This window comes from Panthera tigris, chromosome C1 (genome assembly GCF_018350195.1).
Source record: "Panthera tigris isolate Pti1 chromosome C1, P.tigris_Pti1_mat1.1, whole genome shotgun sequence".
Classification (NCBI taxonomy): domain Eukaryota; kingdom Metazoa; phylum Chordata; class Mammalia; order Carnivora; family Felidae; genus Panthera; species Panthera tigris.
The window spans coordinates 159,744,164-159,765,685 of NC_056667.1; the positions used below are offsets into that span (position 1 = coordinate 159,744,164).

At 35.3% G+C, this 21,522-nt stretch overlaps 1 protein-coding gene across 1 annotated transcript in view; it reads left to right on the top strand.

The window, feature by feature from the left end:
• Positions 1 to 21,522, top strand: part of PDK1 (pyruvate dehydrogenase kinase 1) — a 33,237-nt gene that overhangs the window by 903 nt on the left and 10,812 nt on the right. The window contains exons 2-8 of the mRNA XM_042994710.1: positions 1,231 to 1,372; positions 4,292 to 4,363; positions 6,487 to 6,671; positions 6,947 to 7,042; positions 8,268 to 8,345; positions 10,142 to 10,218; positions 12,031 to 12,129. Of these exons, the coding sequence (XP_042850644.1) occupies positions 1,231 to 1,372; positions 4,292 to 4,363; positions 6,487 to 6,671; positions 6,947 to 7,042; positions 8,268 to 8,345; positions 10,142 to 10,218; positions 12,031 to 12,129 (749 nt within the window). The remainder of the gene's footprint in view (positions 1 to 1,230; positions 1,373 to 4,291; positions 4,364 to 6,486; positions 6,672 to 6,946; positions 7,043 to 8,267; positions 8,346 to 10,141; positions 10,219 to 12,030; positions 12,130 to 21,522) is intronic.

The window sequence follows — 21,522 nt, forward strand, 5'->3', positions numbered from 1 at the left end:
GAGGCGACTGTCCACTTTCCTCGTCTTCCGGTGGGCCCTTCCTGGTTTTCTCTAGAAAGGATGCAACAGATTGCAGAGAAATTGCAAAGTTAGACTTATAACTTTGACTTCTCATATGGAGGCGTGGGGGGGGGGGGAAGGGAAAACTAATAAACTCGAATAAAGTCATAACATTTCAGTAGAAAAAGTTATCTTCTGCATTGTGAGTACTGTTAAGTCAGTAATGGATCTCTGGTGGGCTCAAAAGATATCAGCTTAGCTGGCAGCTTTATCTTAAAATTGTGGTGTACAGAGGCGAACTCTTTTTGGTGCAAAGCCCTCGGTTTTCTTTGTTGTTACTTTAAAATGACTGTAGTGTGATTAAGGGGTGAATTTGGCCTTGTTCACAGTATGCCATTAAACTTTCACAAGAAAGTGTTTTCCTTTAATTCGGTAATTACTGCTAGGAACAATCTAGTTTTGGCTAAGGCTGCCTTTCTAAAACAGCAAGATGACATTCGTGAGTTCAAAATGCATTGCTGAAATAACATGATTTTTTAGTTTAACTTTCAATAGAACTGCTTGTCAAAGGACATTCTACAACTGTTCTGCTTAGTAGCTTGGTACAGGAGTGGAGGAAGAGCAGGATGCTTACCAGGAATCAGACTATTGGATAAGACCTGGGGGTGGGGGTGAGGGGAGGGGGAGCTTGAAGATGGTTGCTGAACAGGTATTGGTATTCTTTGCTTTCTGTTGCCTGAAATCCCTCCTATACATCAGCTCTTTGCTTATCGTGGTTCCCACGCACATGACCAAATTTCTCTGTTTATATTGGACAGGTATTCATTTCTTAACAAACCTGGAGTTAGGAAACAGATTTTCTAAATAATAGCATCCAGTTAATAGGCTTTGGCAGGTCCTGCTGTAAATTAGACTCTGCACCTTGTTCAGACTTGCTCAGGTTACCTTGGTGCTAAGATAATCACAGGAAGGATGCAAGTGATGGAGAGGGGAGAGTATCTTCACTGCTCTACAAAGCGATTGGAATGTCACGACTTAGGTCATTTAGGATGCCTCACAACCCTGCTGACTGGGTTATCTCATCCCTTTCGTCCTCATTCCCTGTCATGAAGGTGATGCTACTACCACTCTGACGTTGCCAAGTAACTCCCTCTGCGTTTCTCCCTGCCTCTTGGCTTCTACTGCCTTATGGGCTCTACTTACTGCTGTTCCCACCTTGTTTCGTTTTAGGATCTATGAATGCTTGTGAAAAGACCTCATTTATGTTTCTGCGGCAAGAGCTGCCTGTTAGATTGGCAAATATAATGAAGGAAATAAGTCTACTCCCAGATAATCTTCTCAGGACTCCATCAGTTCAGTTAGTCCAAAGCTGGTAAGATTCCCATCTTGTGTTTGCAATTTCAATGGACTTACGGACTTTACTCGAGGTGAAAGCAAATACTCTTTTACTCTTCAGTGGATTCTTACGGTAGTAACAGCATTCCTCCACCTCTTTTTGGGTGTGTCTGGGCTTGTCCCCTGAATCCTGGACTCTACCACTCCTTGACTTTGAGAAAACAAACAAACAACCAATCAGAACTGCACAGAAATACACACACTAAATTTAAGATTTCTAATATTAAATCTGTAGGGATGTTATGTTATAATAAAAATATCTACAAAAAATATATGTCTACCATTTGTTGATGGCTAGGGATTTATAGGCATTACCTTTAATCCCTTTGACAACTCTGCCCATTAGGCATTATTATCATCATTTACAGATGAGGAAATTGAAGCACCTACTGGCCTTTTGCCAAAGGTAGTACCATTCATAGTGGAGGTAGGATTCAAGCCCAGATTTGTTTCTTTCTACTGTACCATGCTCTAGTCAGAATGATAAAATGTATTAAAGTGTGTATATATTTTTGAATAAACTGAATTTATTTTACTGTAGTATATCTTTGTCAAACACAAAAGTTAAAATCTTTATTCTCCCATTTTAAAGTAATTAGTGGAATCATATAAGATTCCATATGCTTTCTTATATGCTCTCCATAGAGAGCATATAAGAAACTATGCTGTCTTCCAAAATATGACAGTAGAGGTATTAAGGGTATGAACATATACGTGGCCATTTAAATACAGCCTTTCTTGAAAAATAAGATAAAAACAGAGAGGGAGGCAAACCATAAGAGAGTCTTAAATATGGGGAACAAACTGGGGGTTGCTGTTGGGTGGGGGGGGATGGGCTAAATGGATGAGGGACGTTAAGGAGGGCACTTGTTGGGATGAGCACTGGGTGTTATATGTAAGTGATGAATCACTGAATTCTACTCCTGACACCATTATTACACTGTATGTTAACTAACTTGGATTTAAATTAAAAAATAAATAAATACGGCCTTTCTTGTTAATGTTATTAATTTAAAAGTGTAATTCTTTTAAGCACTATACATTTCAAACAAAAGAGTTTGCCAGAGTTCAGTCTTAAATGGAAAATAAAAATTAGCTGCAAGATTTTTCCCAGTTCTGATTCATGGAGATCTTAGCACTTTTTTGTAGCCATTATAGTTTGTAGGAGAAGCTGATCTAACTTCAACTTTAAAAACCAAGCAAAAGAAGTATGACTGCTATAATATGTGATAATGAGATGCTATCTGGTTCAAGTATGGAACAATTATGAGTGTGGTTTAAAGAAGAGGCATTTGTTTTAGGAACTCTGATGGAATCTAAAGGAGAACATATAATTTTCTATGGAAGCTTATTTCTGTTTTTTAAAATTCTTCACTGAAAATAGAATATGCTGCATCTTGAAATCTGTTCTGTGCCTAACATGTTGTCAGTGCTCAACCGTCTCTTGAATTAAGAGCGTAGTTTTTCTTGCCAGGGAAGAGAAAAAGTAAGGGGTAAAGCAAACGTCAGAATCACTTGACTTTGGAATGCTTTGGACTGAAGAGAGGCACACACTGCTTGTCAAGAACAGCTTTCCAAATCAACATATGGATTTACAGATTTTACAAACACTTTCATTGCTCCTGGATGCCTACTAAAGACAGCTGTAGATAACAGTGCCCACAGACCAGCCAAAGCAGAGCCTATATAATTGAAAGTCATTGAATAGTAGTGAGGTGTTTTCAGCTCCGGCCCTGTACTGCCATTATGCTTGGCCGCATGACCTTGACAAAGTCATTTGGCTTTCCTCATTTTGTTCCTTCCTTAACGGGTGATTTGCTACCGTGAATTGTTAGATAAATTAAAAACCTACATTTGTATGACTTCTGTTTTTGTTCAGCTCTGTTTAAAAGAACTATGTGGTAAGTTATAGGCTTTTAACAAATACTTGTTGATGGTACACAAACTATTAACCTGGAGAGTGCTTGCTTCTGAAGGACAGACAGCCACCTTCAGCTCCAGCTGGTCATTGCCACTGCGGAAGTACCATCCACATCATCTGGTTTTTGTTTGTTTAAAGAAAAGCCACAAGTCTAGATTTTTAATGTAGAATCTCCCAATTTTGAAAGATTGCAACTAATTAAAAATTTTGTAAAGCACCAAAGCCCTAAAAGGTCTGTAGGGTTTTAAAACACAGGTTTTAAGCTAGACTCATAGACTGAGGTAGGTGTTCCTCCACATTTCACTGAGACTAAGACAAATTAAGTCATTTCCCTCAGATCACATAGTTACTGGTAACAGACTCGATTCTTATGCCAATCAGCATTTCTACTGTATAGTGGTAAATTTAAGAAATTGAAAAGCTATTTTATTTTATTTTTTTTATTTATTTATTTTTTTATTTTATTTTATTTTTTTTAATGTTTATTTATTTTTGAGACAGAGAGAGACAGAGCATGAATGGGGGAGGGGCAGAGAGAGAGGGAGACACAGAATCTGAAACAGGCTCCAGGCTCTGAGCTGTCAGCACAGAGCCCGACACGGGGCTCGAACCCACGGACCGTGAGATCATGACCTGAGCCAAAGTCGGACGCTTAACTGACCAAGCCACCCAGGCACCCCGAAAAGCTATTTTAGAGTATAGAACTTAAGAATAAAAGAAGTAGGAAATCTGAAAACTCTAAAATGTAACCTATGTTCTTAGGAGAAAATGTGCACCTTCTATTTGTGCACCTTCTTTATGCCAGGCACTTTGCTCAAAGGTGGATGGGTATAAAAATCCTACTTCAACCATAATTCATAGCACTATTCTAAATTAAAAATTAAGAGATGGGTAAAAATACCTTTTGAGTATTTTCATAATATTGAAATTTCAAAATGTGAAAAAACAAATTTACCCTACTGATTTGCATTTTAGGTATATTCAGAGTCTTCAGGAGCTTCTTGAATTTAAAGACAAAAGTGCTGAAGATGCTAAAACTATTTATGAGTAAGTACATGATTTTGACCCTATTCGGAACACAATTTTTAAAAAAATTTTTTTTTTAACATTTATTCATTTTTGAGAGTGAGAGAGAGCATGAGCTGGGGAGGGGCAGAGAGAGAGAGAGGGAGACACAGAATCCAAAGCAGGCTCCCGGCTCTGAGCTGTCAGCACAGAGCCCAACCCGGGGCTCAAACTCACGGACAGTGAGATCATGACCTGAGCTGAAGTTGGACGCTCTTAAACATCATGTAAAAAATATAAATGTATTGAACTTAAACTTGCTATTGGGTCACTTTAGGGAAATTAACTTTTAGTTTCTCACCACTTGAGAACATACAGTAGTACATGTGTCTATAGCAGCTCATACAAGTAAGACAAATATTGTAAAACAGTGAATATAAGAAAAGACAGTTCAAGTCTGATGATTAGGGAAAATCCAGAAATGGCCTTGGTGCCATTTGGATGATAGGGGACTGGTGAGAGGACTCTATCTGGAGAGCTCAGGTGAACATTCAGCTGCAGCCAGTCATTACCAATGCAGAGACATTATTCAGATTGTCTGATTTTTTTTGTGTGTTAAAAGCAGTAAGTTTAGATTTTTAATGTAAAATCTCCCCCAATTTTGAAGATTGCAACTAATTTTAAAAAGTTGTTTTAACACCGAAGGCCTACAACACACCTCTGTGGTCTCACTTTCTGACCTCTGTAAGATGATGAAAATAATATGACAAATGTAATAACCAGTGTACCAGAATTGATAAACCCAGGTAGTCCCCTCAGGCAGTTATCTGCTTATTCTGATGAATGTTGCTCAGAACTTAAAGCCCACCTCTTTTGTTGTCCCCAGAGTCTATTGCACATTTTTTTTTTAACTGTCTTTAAACATGATGGCAACATTTCACCTTTTAAACATAATTGGGTCTGAAAATAACATCAAGGATTCACTCTCTGCCTAGCTTTGAAGCACACTGTATATTTAATCTTTAAAACAGTGCTCTTGAGTTAATGCTATCTGTGCACAAAGAAGTTAAGTAACTTAAGGTAGCATTAAAATCACATAGCCAACTAGTGTGATGGGATCAGGATTTGAACCTAAGCACTTGCACTTAAAAATAAACGTACACTATAGAACCTTCTGAAAATAGCTAGTCAGAGCTGAATCTAAAAAATAAGGTGAGCAATCAAGCAGAATAATCCTGTTTTGGGTTTTAAAAGAGAGAGGTGAAATAAAGGGGTGATTAGGAATGCTGAGTGTTTGTTGTTTTTGAGGAGTTTTGTTGTTTGGATTAACAGTTTGGTTTTGAAGCAGATTACAAACTAGGAATTCCAAAAATATTTTGAGCGATGAGAGCATCACTGGAATAAGTTGATAGTACTCAAGATGATGACTTTGAATGGGAAAGCACTCATTCAGAAGTGTAAATTCTGATGGGTATGTTACAAGATGGATTTTATTTCGTAATTAAGACTTCTTTTCTCTTTTATCTAGATCTTTAAATTAACCATGCAATAAATGTCTTCTAAATGACAGAAGTGGGAAGGCTGGATGACTTGAAAATTTTTCTTTTAACACAACAGTTGACTTTTTCTCTCCCATTTTTAAACTTCTAGGATCAGCGACATTAAAATTCCTTTTACTTTTCTGTTCTCAGTAGTGCTTTCTCTCTTGGAACCATAGGGAATAGTTCCAAAACAGACGGGCTTTATTGGCTTATTCATCTTCATTCCTCACAGAGCTGTGTTCATTAGAAGCAAGCACTCTCTGTCTTCTCTTATGCTGAACGTCCGTGGAATACTGTCCTCGTAGGGAATGCTCAAACGATCTTAGTTGATGATGGTTAAAGCAAACCCTTAACATTTTTAGGATTGTGTTTTGTGGCAGCCTTACTTTTAGGAGTTCCAAGAAAATAATTAAGTTTCAAAAGTTTTATTTTGGAGGTCTTTATATTCTATATTCTATATATTGATGATCTGAAATAAAGTTAAATAAGCAGAAGAAAACATGCACTGATGCTTTTTTACTGAAGTGGGGATTTCTTGCCTAGAAAAGGTTGGTTAAACGTAGATTTTAGTATTAAATTCACTTGTCAAAATATTTGGCTGTTTTGACGGACAGGTTTGTTTAGCTTTACAGATACTGTGATTCGGATCAGGAACCGACACAATGATGTTATTCCTACGATGGCCCAGGGAGTGATTGAATACAAGGAGAGCTTCGGGGTGGATCCCGTCACCAGCCAGAATGTTCAGTACTTTTTGGATCGCTTCTACATGAGTCGCATTTCAATTAGAATGTTACTCAATCAGCACTGTAAGTATCTAGAAGTCAGGAGAAGAAGCAAAATAAAATGAATGTGTTGGTATATTTTAAGTTTATTTAGAAAACTTCCCTTTAATAAACATTTAATTTGGCTTTTTTGTGTGTATTAATAGGCTGTCATGCAAAGGAGGTATTCTTATTGAATGTAAAATACTATGTTTAAAAAAAGTGTCTGTTCTACTGTTTGGCACCATTCAGAGACACAGTATTCAAATCAGGAAAAGGGCATTAGAGAGTTTAGCTTATTTTGTTTGTTTGTTTGATAGCTTTATTGTTTGGTGGAAAAAGCAAAGGAAGCCCGTCTCATCGAAAACACATTGGAAGCATAAATCCAAACTGCAATGTAGTTGAAGTTATTAAAGGTAAATGCTTACATTTCTCCTTTCATGAAGGATGCAAAAATCAAAATTATTGAGTGTTAATTCATGCCAATAAAACAATTACTTATATCTTGAGATAAAACATTAGGAACAAATGCAAGGATTTGAGAATAATTTAATGATGTTAATTGTATATTATGTATAGGATGAATATTATGTTGATCCAATGCTTTGTTAGGCAAAGTATGGTGATACTGTGAGGGCACCTGTTTCACTTCAAAAAGATTCAAGCTCCACCTCCCCCTGCTTTCTAATTCCCTGTACTAGGAGCCATAATCTGTAATAGTTTGGTTTGCATCTTTCCACACTTTTTTCTGTTTATACCACATATACTCATATATGTACATATGTATACATGTAATTGTTGTTCTTACATTGTTTGCTTTGGGAAAATGGATGCTGTATGTATATTTTTCTATAAGCTTAGAGCCATCACACCACGTTCAGTACATATGGAAATACCTTAGGTTTTTGGGTGGCTTAATGGGTATTTCAGAATGTATTAATCCATCCTTCTATTGATGCATATTTAGGTTTTAATTTTTTTTTAACCAGTAATACTGAAGTGAACATCTTTAGACATGTGCTGACTTTACTAGTATTTTAGAAGGCAAGATTCTTAGAATTTAAGACATTTAAAATGCATTTAGGGGCACCTGGGTGGCTCAGTCAGTTAAACGTCTGGCTCTTGATTTTGGCTCAGGTTGTGATCTCACGGTTCATGAGATTGAGCCCCATTTCGGGCTTTGGACTAATGGTGCAGAACCTGCTTGGGATTCTCTCTCCCTCTCTCTGCCCCTCCTCCCCTCCCTCAAAATAAATAAACTTAAAAAAAATTTTTTTAAAGCTAAAATGCATTTAAAATTTTGATACCTCCAAAAAGGTATCAAACAATGAATTCCTAAACTTTTACCAACTCTATATGTTATGTGTATTGTAAATATTTTCTTCACCCTGCTGTTTTTACTTTGTTCACGGTGTCTTTTTCTTTATGAATGTTTTTATTTTCTTAGAATCATATCTGTCATTTTTCCTTTATGGCTGTTAGGTTTTATCATGTCATACCTTCTCCAAACTAAGACTGGTAAATTATATTTTCTTCCATAAATGGTTTTAAAATTTCGTTTATCAATAGTATTGCCATCTTAATGCATGATATAGAAATACATTTATTTTAATGCTTTTTTTTTGTTTTGATTTACACTAGATGGCTATGAAAATGCTAGGCGTCTATGTGATTTGTATTATATTAATTCTCCTGAACTAGAACTTGAAGAACTAAATGGTAAGCCTGATGATATCTTTTTCTGAATGATTAGTGTTGTGATTATCTGAGAAAGAATGATAAGAAGAATTTAGATTTGTTTTAATATAAAAGGACTTTTCATAAACTCTTTCACTGAATATGAAAGCTGAGGGAGAACAATCATGTTAAAAATATGTGTGTGTGTGTGTGCGCGCGCGCGCGTGTGCATGTGTGCGTGTATGTGTGTAATTAGTTGAATTCTGTCTGAAAAGCATTTTGGCTTCTTCCTCGTTTTGTTTATGTTCAATTGATAATGTTGATTCTTTCCTTATTTTTGTGGGTTTTCTTTTTGGTTAGTTTGGTTAGAAAAAAATGATGCCAAGAAAATTATATTTGACTTTTATATGCACTTCGATAATGTAGAATTGAAGAATTTAAGAATTCCACTTACTGAGTGGTGAATCATTTTTATTATTGAGGAAGTAAAAAGACTGGGGGTGTAAAGAGGAAAGAAAGATGCTGATCTGTTTGAGAATCTGTTAATCTCTGATGGTCTTTTCACCCTGACCAGTAGTGTGCCTTTTGGACAAAACCATTTCAGATATCTTGGAAGGAGATTGATAAGTTTCTCTGTGTTTCTGAGGGGTAGTGTAGTTTTGTAGAGGGAAAAACAGTTACTAAGTGAAGATGACCCTTTAAGAAGAATAAAATTAAGTAGGGTTTTCCTAAACTGTATTCTGGAACATATAGTGGGAGAGCAATAAAGAAGTTACTCAATTTAAAATAGAACTGCTTGGTGTTTTTCTAAAGCCATATTAACTTTTGTTTCATAACAATACCATTAAGTAAATGAGAATCACAATGCAGAGATGATATTTATACCTGAACTGCTGTGAGCATGTTCTAGGTGTCCCATCCATGTTTCCGTGGGGTGGTTTATTCAGAGGAGAGTCCAATTTATTGGGTCAGTTGGAATTCTAAGGTAGGGTGAGGCTTATTGCTTTGCTCTACTTTAAGTTCTGTTTTACATACAACCTGCCCCCCTCACCACATCCCCAACTGGCCTTCTAAATTTAATAAAATGTTTGAATGTAGAATTTGTATCCCTTGATAAATTGATGCTAACTTAATTTTTTTTTTAATTCAAATCTATATACATAGAAATGCCTGAAATAAAACAGAAAACATTCCACATGGGAGAAACATTCAAAAAAATGACTTTAAAAAAAAAAAGTTTTTTGTTTTTTTTTTATGTTTATGTGAGTTGGACCATGGAACTTATAGACTTTAATACTTGTTTTGGTACTCTGTATTTAAGAGTCTCTTATGGTTTGCCTTCCAATGGGGGGCTGGGGGAGAAGGGAAAATGGGTGATGGGAATTGAGGAGGGCACTTGTTAGGATGAGCACTGGGTGTTGTATGTAAGTGATGAACCCCGGGAATCTATCCCCAAAACCAAGAGCACACCTTACACACTGTATGTTAGCCAATTTGACAATAAATTACATTGAAAAAATTCTTGCTTTGGAAAGTAAAATTCTGGCCTAAAGGCTGAGTGTCCTTTAAAAAGACTCACCATCATAGAGGAAATAGGAAGCTGGGTTGGCTAGATTGTCATTCAGGGTCGCAAGAATGACTGCAAACTCATGTTGTCACTGTCATATGTGAATGTGGGGTCAAACACTAATATACTGAAGAACTGGGGTGACAGTTCTCTCCCGAATAATAGTGTCCTCCATAGTAAATGTTTTCTTTTCATCACTACACAATATATACTTTAAAATGCTTGAAGCACATCTCTCTGTACTTTTATATTTTTCTCTTCTGCTCTGTAGCAAAATCACCAGGACAGCCAATACAAGTGGTTTATGTACCATCCCATCTCTATCACATGGTGTTTGAACTTTTCAAGGTTTGTAAAATAGTATTGCATAACCTTTATCAGTCCTTTTCTGAGGTTAGGGATCTGCTCTGAAAATTAAGTACTCTACCAGGTTTTCCTCAGTTTCATTAAAAGATGTCATTTCATGCTCAGTGTCGTGTCACGTTGCTGGAGATCAGCCTTTTGTCAACACTGATGGACATCTCAGTGTAGCAGTCAGCTCATACTGGGAAGTCAGAAAGACCTGGGCTTGAATTCCAGGTCTTGATACATACGTGACCATGGGAAAATCAGTCAACCTTTTTGAGCCTTAGTTTCCTCTTCTGTGAAATGAGGATAATACTATCCAGGTTATGATGATTGGGAATAGCATACTAAATGTCCAGTACAATGACAACTCATTATAGGTGCTCAATAAGCTATATTAATATTTTTTAAAAATGGAATATTTAGAAGAGTAATTTTCAATTTTCCACCCTTAAAAAACCAGAGTCCCACTATTATATTTTTTTTTCTTTGAAAAAGTCATTTATATTGACTTATAGGGCTTCTGCTATCATATTTGCTCCTTACAACAAATTTCAAAAGCTAAATAAAATGAGTCTAGTAATGTTGAGAGTACTCTTTTCCCAAATAACGCACCAATGACAACTGGCTAATGGATAGAAAAGTGAGTGAGGAGAAGTGGTACAGGTCCCTGTGGCTAAAAATGACTGCCCTAAATCAAGCTGATAGTCTCTCTGACTTTAGTTAACATGTCTTCAGCCAGCAGCAAACGGCTAGAAGAGGTGGCTTTCAGCCTGACGATGAAAAAGAAAAATACACTGAAACACAGAAAATCTAACAATATCATAGAACAGCAGGAGTGCAAGAATGCTCTTTTGTTCTAGGACATCAATAACGTATCTAATACCTTACAAAAATCTTTCTCAAAGTGGGAAAATAAATAAGCAATTGGCACTTAAAGGATTAAGATTAATTTTTTTCCTTAAAATTTCAGTTACATAAAGGTCTTATTCCCCATGATGCTTAATAAAATAAATAACCATATTATAAAACAGATTTTATATAATGTCAATAATAATGTCAATAATCTTAAGTAGCCTTTGGTAGAGATTATAGCATCCCCAGGGATACTTAATCCTAATGTGTATGTCAGGGCCACACACTCTGAATTTTTAGGAGTGTTTTTAAAAAATTTAGTTTAAAAAATTTTTTAAATTCAGTCCCATCTTTTGCCTTTTTAACTGTATCTAGTTTTATCAATTTCTCCTCCATTGCTACATGTCATGTTATCTTTTAGCGCTCATAATATATTGGCATTGTGTACTGTGTATCCTTTAGGAACTGATCAAAACTAGGGATATTTACAATGTAAATCAAACTAGTGATGAATTGGATTAGTTTCTACATCATAAAACCATTGCTGTGAATACTACATGAAAAATTTTTTCCTTAATTTATGGCAATTAAAATGATTCCTAAAAATAGAGACAAAACTCTTTTCAAAAAATAAGTTATTATCTACTAAACTATAAAAATATTTGGATAGAATTTTCAGCTTTAATGTAAACTATTTAAGTGTTGAGATGCCTGGTTTTGGAAAATATGCAACCTGGATTTGTTTGAAATCTTTAAGTCAAAGTATTTCACCAGTCGTCCAAAATGGACAATAATTTTTTTTAAGTAATTCTTTAAATATAATTATAAGAATTATACTTTGGCATATTTCCAGCAAATTAAAAATTTTTTAATTTCAAATGGTGCCTATGTGTTTGAAAATCAGAATTAGTTTCTTCTTTTTTAAAGTTGTGTTTTGAACGGAACCCTAATGTATTTCAGAACGCGATGCGAGCGACGATGGAGCACCATGCTGACAAAGGTGTTTACCCTCCTGTTCAAGTCCACGTCACACTGGGTAACGAGGATTTGACTGTGAAGGTAAATGCTCCCCGGCATTGTTTTGTTTGTTTCGTTGTTGTACAGGCATGCACATAATTTCTTGAAGACGTAATTTATTCTTAGAAAGAGATCTTATCTCTAATAGCTAATAAGCACGTTGCTTCATTTATCTGGCAGATTATGGAATTATCCCTTGAGTCTCTTTCTATTCTGGTCTGTAATCCAGATGATGCAAGTAAAAATAAATCCTGAAAACACAGTTTAGCAGTCATCATGAATATCTACTTTGATAAAATATATATATATATATATTTTTAGAATTTAACATTTATTTATTTTTAAGACAGAGAGAGAGAGAGAGAGCATGAACAGGGGAGGGTCAGAGAAAGAGGGAGACACAGAATCTGAAATAGGCTCCAGGCTCTGAGCTGTCAGCACAGAGCCCGACGCGGGGCTCGAACCCACAGACCGCGAGATCATGACCTGAGCTGAAGTCGGACGCTTAAGACTGAGCCACCCAGGCGCCCCTACTTTGATAAAATATTTGAGTGTTTGCAGTGTTACATAGATAGCGTATAACTTTTCATTTTTAAGTAATGTTTTTCAATCTACTTTTATATCATTTCATTTGATTCTCATAATGGCTCTTTAACAAAGGAGCACAGGTAATTTTATTGTCAATTTTACAGGTGAGGAAACTAAGACACAGTGATGAGCTCATAATTAATTACCCAACTAATAAATGTAACGGGACATGAAGTCAGGCTCTCTGACCCCAGAGAGCCTTCTTTAGATAGTTTAGTTTCTTAGAGTATGAATATGCTCTTTTTTAAATAATCCTTTTAAATTTTGTTTTAAAGTAATAAAGGCAAAGAGTATAAAAATCAAATATATTAGTTCCTGGCCATTTGTAGGCCACTACTCAGAGATAATCTTTTAGTTATTTTTTCTGGGATTTATTGATGTATTTTTAGTAGTATTCTGATATCGCTATTTCTGAAATTTAAAAATTTTCAACAGCAAATACTAGCTTTCTGTTATGATAGCTTAGAAATTAGTTCTTGTAGAGCACCTCCCCTCCCCAACACAGCCTTAGTTGCTATTTTCCCAGTTTTAAGTTCATACATGAAATTCTGGATTGAAAATAATCATCTTGATGAATTTTGAAGGCATCTACTGTTACTTTTTTAAAAAGTGTATAATTCAGTGGTTTTTAGAATACAAAGTTGTGCTACCATACCACTAATTTCAGAACATTTTCATCACTCCCAAGAAAAACCTCAATACCCATTAGCAGTCACTCCCCAACTTCTCCTACTCCCCAGTCTTTGGCAGCCACTAATCTACTTTCTGTACATGGATTTCCCCATTTTGGACATTTCATAAAAATGGAATTATACAATATGTGATCTTTAGTGACTGACTTCTGCCACTTACTGTAATGTTATAGCATGTATTAGTTCTTCATTCCTTTTTGTGGTTGAATAATACTGTTAGTATTTTGTTTATCCATTCATCAAGTTGATGGACATCTGGGTTTGTGTTGTGAGAAGACTTTGATAACTCGTTCAATCTCTTCATTTATTATCAGTCTATTCAGATTCTGTATTTCTTCCCGAGGTAGTTTCGATACTTTAGGCCTTTCTAAGAATTTGTCCATTTCACCTAGGTTGTTTAATTTGTTGGCATAGAATTATTCATAGTATTTCCTCGTAATCCTTTTTATTTTTGTAGGATTGGTAGTAATGTCCCCACTTTCATTCTTGACTTCATCAATTTGAGTTCTCCCTTTTTTCTTGGTCAGTCTTGCTAAAAGCTTGTCAATTTTGTTAATCTTTCCAAAAAAACAAAACTTTTGTTGAGTTTTTGCCATTGTTTTTCTATTCTTTATTTCATTAATTTCTACTCTCATGTTTGTTCTTTCTTTCTTTTCCTTGCTTTTGAGTTATTTTGCTTTTTTTTAGTTTTTTTTTTTTTTTTTTTTGCTTTTTTTTAATTTCTTAAGGTGGATTTTAGGTTATTGATTTGAGACCTTTTATAGCTATACATTTTCCTCTAAGTACTGCTTTCTTTCTATCCCATAAGTTTTTTGTTTTATTTTATTTTTTTAACATTTATTCATTTTTGAAAGGCAGAGAGAGAGAGCACAAGCAGGGGAGGGGTGCAGAGAGAAAGTGAGACACAGGATCTGAAGCAGGCTCCAGGCTCTGAGCTGTCAGCACAGAGCCTGACATGGGGCTCAAACTTACAAACTGTGAGATCATGACCTGACCTGAAGTCAGATGGCTTAACCAACTAGCCACCCAGGCGCCCCGTATCCCATAAGTTTTTTATGGTGTGTTTTCATTTTTATTCATCTCAAAGTATTTTCTAATTTCTCTTGTGATTTCTTCTTTGACCCATTGTTTCTTTAGGAGTATGTTGTTTAATTTATATATATTTGTTAATTCCCACATTTTGTTCTGTTATTGACATCTAATTTCATTCCATTGTGGTTAGAAATACAGTTTGTATGATTTCAGTCCTTTAACATTTATTGAGACTTGTTTTATGGCTAACATATTGTCTATCCTGGGAAGTGTTCATGTGTACTTTTGAGAAAATGTGTATTCTGCTATTGTTGGATAGAGTGTTCTATAGATAGTTGTTGGGCCTAATTGGTTTACAATGTTACTCAAATCTTCTATTTTCTTGTTGATCCGCTATCTAGTTGTCATATCTGTTATTGAAAGTGGGGTATTAAAGTCTCCAACTACTATGGTTGACTTGTCTATTTCTCCTTTCAATTCTGTCAGTTTTTGCTTTATGCATTTTGGAGCTCTGAGGTTAAGTGTATATATGTTTATGATTTTATATCTTCTTGATGTATTCATCTTTTATCATTGTAAAATGTCCATCTTGGTCTCTGATAATAATTTTTGTCTTAAAGTGTATTTTTATCTGATATTAGTATAACCACTCCAGCTTTGTTTTGGTTTCTGTTTCCGTAGCGTATCTTTTTCCAAGATTTTCCTTTTAGCCTATTTGTGTCTTTGAATCTAAAGTGTGTCTCTTCTAGACAACATATGGTTAGATTATGCTTTTTTTTTAATCCAGCCAGCCAGTGTCCATCTTTTAATTGGAGTGTTCAAGTCAGTTACATTTAACATAATTATTGTTAATATAGAATTTATGTTTGCCATTTTGTCATTTGTTTTGTATATATTTTATGTCTCTTTGATTTTTTATTTCTGTATTACTGATGCCTTTTTTTGTTCAAATGATACTTTCTGGTGTACCATTTTAATTTCCTCCTTGTTTCTTTTTATATTTCTTTGAGTTATTTTCTTGGTGTTGTCCCAGGATTACAATTAATATAGTGATTTATTTATAACAATTCAGAGTCAATTCAGATTAATACCAACTAAATTTCAATAGTATAGACATACTTTGTTCCTGTATAGGTCCATTCCTTCCCCCTCCCCATCCTCTGTACTATTATTGTCATAAAACATACATTTTTATACACTGTGTGTTCATCTACACAGATTTATAATTATTCCTTTCTGAAATTATCTTTTAAATAAGGTAGGAGAAAACAGTTACACGCAAAAAATACACACATACTATCTTTTATATTTACCTATGTAATTCTTTTTCCTGGTGCTCTTTATTTCTTCATATGGATTTTAGTTATTGTCTAATGTTCTTTCATTTCAGGCTAAAGGAATCTCTTTAGTATATCTTTATAGAGCAGGTCTACCAGTGATGAACTCTCTCAGTTTTTGCTTACTTGAGAATGTCTTAATTTCTCTTTCATTTTTGAAGAACAGTTTAGCTAAATATAGGATTTTTTGGTTAATACTTTTTTTTCAGCACTTTAAATATGTTAATCCTACTGCCTCTGGTCTCCCCAGTTTCTGATGAGAAATCAGTTGTTAATCTTTTTAGGATCTTTTGTATGTGATGAATCACTTGCTGCTTTTAAGATTCTTCTTGGTTTTTGACAGTTTTATTATGATTTGTCCAGGTATGGATCTATTTGAGTTCATTATACTTGGCATTTGATGAACATCATCTTTTTTTTTTTTTAAGTTTATTTACTTTCAGAGAGTGAGAGAGCAAAAGCGTGAGTGGGTAGGGACAGAGAGAGAAGGAGAGAGAGAATCCCAAGCAAGCTCCATGTTGACAGTGCAGAGCCTGGTGTGGGGCTCGATCCCACAAACCATGAGACCATGACCTGAGCCAAAATCAAGAGTTGGACGCTCAACCGACTGAGCCACCCAGGCACCTTGATGAAAATCATCATTTTAATCAAAATTGGGAAGTATTTTGCCTTCATTTCTTAAGATGTTCTTTCTGCCCCCTCTTCCATCTCCTCTTCTGGGATTTCCGGTACATCTTGGTACACTTGATAGGGTCACACAGGTCTCTGGTCTCTGACACATTTTTTTTTTCTTCTTTTTTTTTTTTTTTTCATTTTTCTTTATTTTTTTTTTCTTTCTGTCTCAGACTGGATAATTTCAATTGAGTTATCTTCACTGTCACTGATTCTTTTTTCCACATGTTCAAATCTGCTATTGAGCTCTTGTGAATTTTTCATTTCAGTTATAATATACTTCTCAACTCTTGAATTTCAGTTTGGTTCTCTTATATAATTTATATATATATTTTATTGCTGTTCTCTATTTGGGGAGATATCATCCTCTAACTTCAGTACTTTTAAAATGGTTTCCTTTAGTTCTTTCAAAATATTTAAAATAGCTGACTTAAAGTCATTAGTTTCCTCAGATATAGTGTCTCTTGATTCCGTTTTTTCCCCTGTGCATGGGCCATACATTTTTCTTTGCATCTCTTGTAATTTCTATTGAAAATTAGACATTCAAAATAACATAATGTGACAACTCTGAAGATCACATACTTACCCTCTCCCAAAGATTGGTTGTTTTGTTTGTTTAGTGACTGTTTAAACTATTTCTGTAAAGTCTTTATTCTGTAATGTGTATGGCCACATATACTTGGTTAGCTTAGTGATCAACTTATGATTGGACTGAGAGTTCCTTAAATACCTGCTGTCTTCCAGTCTTTGTAAAGGGGCTCCGTGTATATATTGGGGCACACTTTCAACACTCAACCCAGCAGTTAACAACTTCAAATTAACTTTGAGGTCCTTTACAGAACCTCAAGGTCAGTCAGAAATGAAACCTTTCCTGAACGTGAACATAGCCCTGCACATAAGCATGACCTTCTAGATTCCCAGGATATCCCTGAGCTTTTGTAAGCCCCTAAAGACATCTCATTCCCTCGCTTTTCCTATTAAGGTTTTTAGTTAATTTATTGTTTGCCTTAACTGTTGTACACTGCTTTAGGCAAACTTCAGGTTAATCAATTATCTCTAATTGTTTTTGACATATTTCTGAGGATCAGGGGTGGGTGTATACAAGACATTTTGCACTGGGGAGCTCAAAATCAGGCCAAAGAAAGATAGCCTTCCCAGCGGCTGCCAGGATGCCAGTTTCACTCTGATTGCATGTTATTGATGGGAGTGGAGATGGGGGTGGGAATAAGCCAAGTTAAAACACCACAGAGTCCACTGGTTTTGTTTTGCCTAAGTGTTCCCTAAATTGCTGCAAACCTTTGGTTAATTTTGGAGTTCTGAACAAATTTGATTCTGACAGTATTTGCCTTTTTCTTGGTGCTTTCATGGATGAGAGACTCCTTTTTCTACAATTTTTGCTGATGTCCCTCTTGCTATTCTTTTTGAGAAGACTTTTGCTTATTCCATTTCCTGTTCCTTCATACAGGCCCAGTTTTAGATGTCAGGCTTTAGTGTTTTGTTTGTTTTAACTGAAGCTTTTAAGATCTTTTCTTCAGCTCTGTTCTGAAATTTCATAATGATGTGACTTGGTGTGGGTTTTTTCTTACTCATTGGTCCAGGCCCTTAGAATTTCCGTTGTGTCCTTGGCACTTTCTTCCCTACTGCTTCACTTTTTGATAGTCTTATTTGGAGGATGCTGGTCTTCATGAATTGATCCCTGATTTTCCTTATCCTTTTCTCCTGCTTTTTATCTCTTTAAACTTTTCATTCTACTCTGTGAGATGTCCTTGACTTTGAATTTCCAACTCTTCTATTGAATTTTCATTTCCATGATCTTATTGTAAATTTCCAGGAACTCTTTGTTTTTTATTATTCCTTTTTTAGAGCATTCTGTTTCAGTTTTATCTTCTATTATCACTCTGAGGGTGGTAATAATAGCTGTATTTTTTTAAAAAATTAGTATGCCGGGCGCCTGGGTGGCTCAGTCGCTTGAGTGTCCAACTTCGGCTCAGGTCATGATCTCGCTATTCATGGGTTTGAGCCCTGCATCAGGCTCTATGCTGACAGCTCAGAGCCTGGAGCCTGATTTGGTGTCTCCCTCTTTCTCTGCTCCTACCCCACTCGTGCTCTGTCTCTGTCTCTCTTTCAAAAATAAATAAACGTTAAAAAAATTTTTTTTAATTAGTATACCTTAACTCTCTACACTTTTCCCTCTGAATTTCTTTTTTCTGTTTATCTCTCTTGGCTGTTCATTTAAAAAGAGTGAGACACAAATAAATATATGGCAGATACCATCTGTGTGCTAAAAATGTAATGGGAATGCATCACTTTTTTTCAGCCCAGATGCTAAAGTATGTCTATTTTTTAGTTGTGTGTCAGCTATTTGCTCATTAAGGTTTACTTGATTCAAAGTAAGTCCCACATGTCTTCTGCTTTGGGGCCTCAGTTGTGCTACAGTAGTGTCTTTCTCATACCTTTTTCTGTTTCTCTTTCATGTGTTTTTACATGTTGGTCTGTAGCTGTTTTCTTTCACTTGTGATCATCCATCACAGCATAGATCAAGATTCACTGAGGTCTTAGACACTTAGCAGAGATTTGTCCTGTGCTGGTGGACAGGCTCTGTTTGGGGAATCTGTCTCTTTGGTGTAAAGAAAGCTTTATAATGACGTGGCAGTTCCATTCCTAAGTGTATACACCAAAGGACTGAGAACAGATATTCAAGCTAAAACTTATACAAGCAGGTTCATAGCAGCATTATTCATAATAGCCAAAAACTGGAAATGGCCCAGATGTCCATCAACTAAAAAACAGATCAACAAAATGTGATATAGCCACATAATGGAATATTATTGGGCCATAAAAGGAATGAAGTATTGGTATCTGCTACAACGTGGCTGCTACAACACTGGAAAGATGACACTAAGTAAAAGAAACCAATCACAAAAAACACATACAATTCTATATATGTGAAATGTCCAAAGTGGGCAAATGTATAAAGACAAGAAAAGGACTAGTGTTTTCTTAGGAGTGTGATCAGTAAAGAGTTCAGGATTTCTTTTTGAAGTAATGAAAATAATCTAAAATTTGTGGTGATGGTTGTACATATCTGTGACTGTATTAAAAACCATTCAGCTTTTACATTTTACATAGGTGAATTTTATGGCATGTGAATTATTTCAATAAACTTGTTTTTTAAAAAAAGAAAGAAAGGCTCATAAGGGTCTTGAACAGACTGTTCTAGAGGTCTCTAAAAACTCTACCCATATTAGGCATAGTCACTTGACTGCACCTGCTCCTGTTATCTCTACTCCTATTAAATGCTTGCTTTAATTTTCTTCAGTAGAGTTTTCATCCCTATCACTAATACTAGATTTTCAGGCTCAAGGTCTGCTTTTAACATATTTATACAGATATGTAGAGAGAAAAATAATGCTGAATGATATGTATTAAAAAGTCAACAGGATGGCTTAAAGTTGAGTTTTTACGTAGTCTTTTTTTTTTTTAATGTTTATTTATTTATTTTGAGAGAGAGAGAGAGCAGGGGAGGGGCAGAGAGAGAGAGAGAATCCCAGGCAGGCTCTGCATTGTCATTGCAGAGGCCAGTGTGTGACTCAGTCTCATGAACTGAGCCAAAATTAAGAGGCGGGTTCCTGAGTGAGCCCCCCAGGTGCCCCTATATAGTCTTTATCCCATTCTTTTAGCTTATTCAAATTTTTGACATTTTTCACCTTTTTTCTCCTCTGCTAAGAATCCTGTGAGACAATTGTTTTTTTTCCAGCATTCGAATGGAGCTGCTCTTTCAGATTTGATGTATTTACTGTATTCAGTAAATAACATAAATGTTACAGCCACATCTTTTAAATTAAAATGTAAATGTCTTGGTTCATACCCTGTTGGTGATTTTACAAACTTGACATTGATAAGCTCTTGAGTAAGAAACCTCAGGAGCTCTGGGTGAGTTTAGGGTTAATAAATCTCTTTCCTTTAGAGCTGTCATCAAGTTAGTAGTGGTTCATTTCCCTTGGACCTGAAATTCACGTGAATTAGCCCAGGGAGGCCAGTGTTATTGGGAACAGGAATTTAGGGATAGTAACTCTTGGTTAGATGACATTGAGATGTGGTGATTTCACACACTAAAGAGAAAACTTTGAACATAATTGCCAGACTTCTCTTTCTAAGGCTTTTTGTTGACGTTACTCTACACCATGATCTCTTTCATAATCTCTTGATATTTCCTTTATGTAGGTTTGTTCCTGTGATTCTAGATTTTTTTTCTTCAAATTATCTTAATCAGAAAATTTTTAATTTTCACATCTTTCTCAATATATTTGTTGTCAGTCTTCCATTCTTAAATATGTACTGACCAACCGTCTGTCCTTCTCTACTATTAATCCCTCCTTCCCTTTTTCCACAGAACTCAAATACTCTGGTGTAATATCATTTGGTACAATTCTCTTGGAAACTCTTTTGACCACTTTAAAAATCTGCTGGTTCCAGTTTATTATGTTTTTGGCTGCAAAACAAAGAGGGGTTACCTTTCTCAGTTTTTAACTACATTCCTATGGCTTAATTTACCCCCTTCACCTCTAATAAGATGACACTTCTCAAAGTCACCTCTGTCCTTTATGCTCAGCTCTCTGCTTTTCTAATACTGGCCTCTGGCTAGAAATCACTTCTTGTTTCCTACAAGATTGCTATAATCTGTCTGGCCAAAGGTTAAGGAAAACCAGGAAGTATTTATTGAAGTCTACCTTTTAATCGTAATATCTATTCTAATATATTTAGTTAATATTTATGGAACACCCACGCTTCTTATTCATGTTACCAGCAAACGTGCAGCAGAGCATTAAAGAATGAATAATTAACAAATTGATGGATCTCAGAAAATACTCAGCTCTTTATTAATCTTACTAAAATAAATCTCATCACTGGGCTTTGAATTCAAAGCCAAGAACAATTTCAAGCACATGTACATACAGGTTCTGATTAAAGTCTTTATATATTTTTGCCTTATATTGTAATTTTCTAATTGTAGATATATCAAAGGCAAGCCATCAAATGGTATTTCAAAGCAGATTTTTATTTTAAAAATTAAAATATCTATGTAACTTTTATTATGAAAGTAGTATATATAC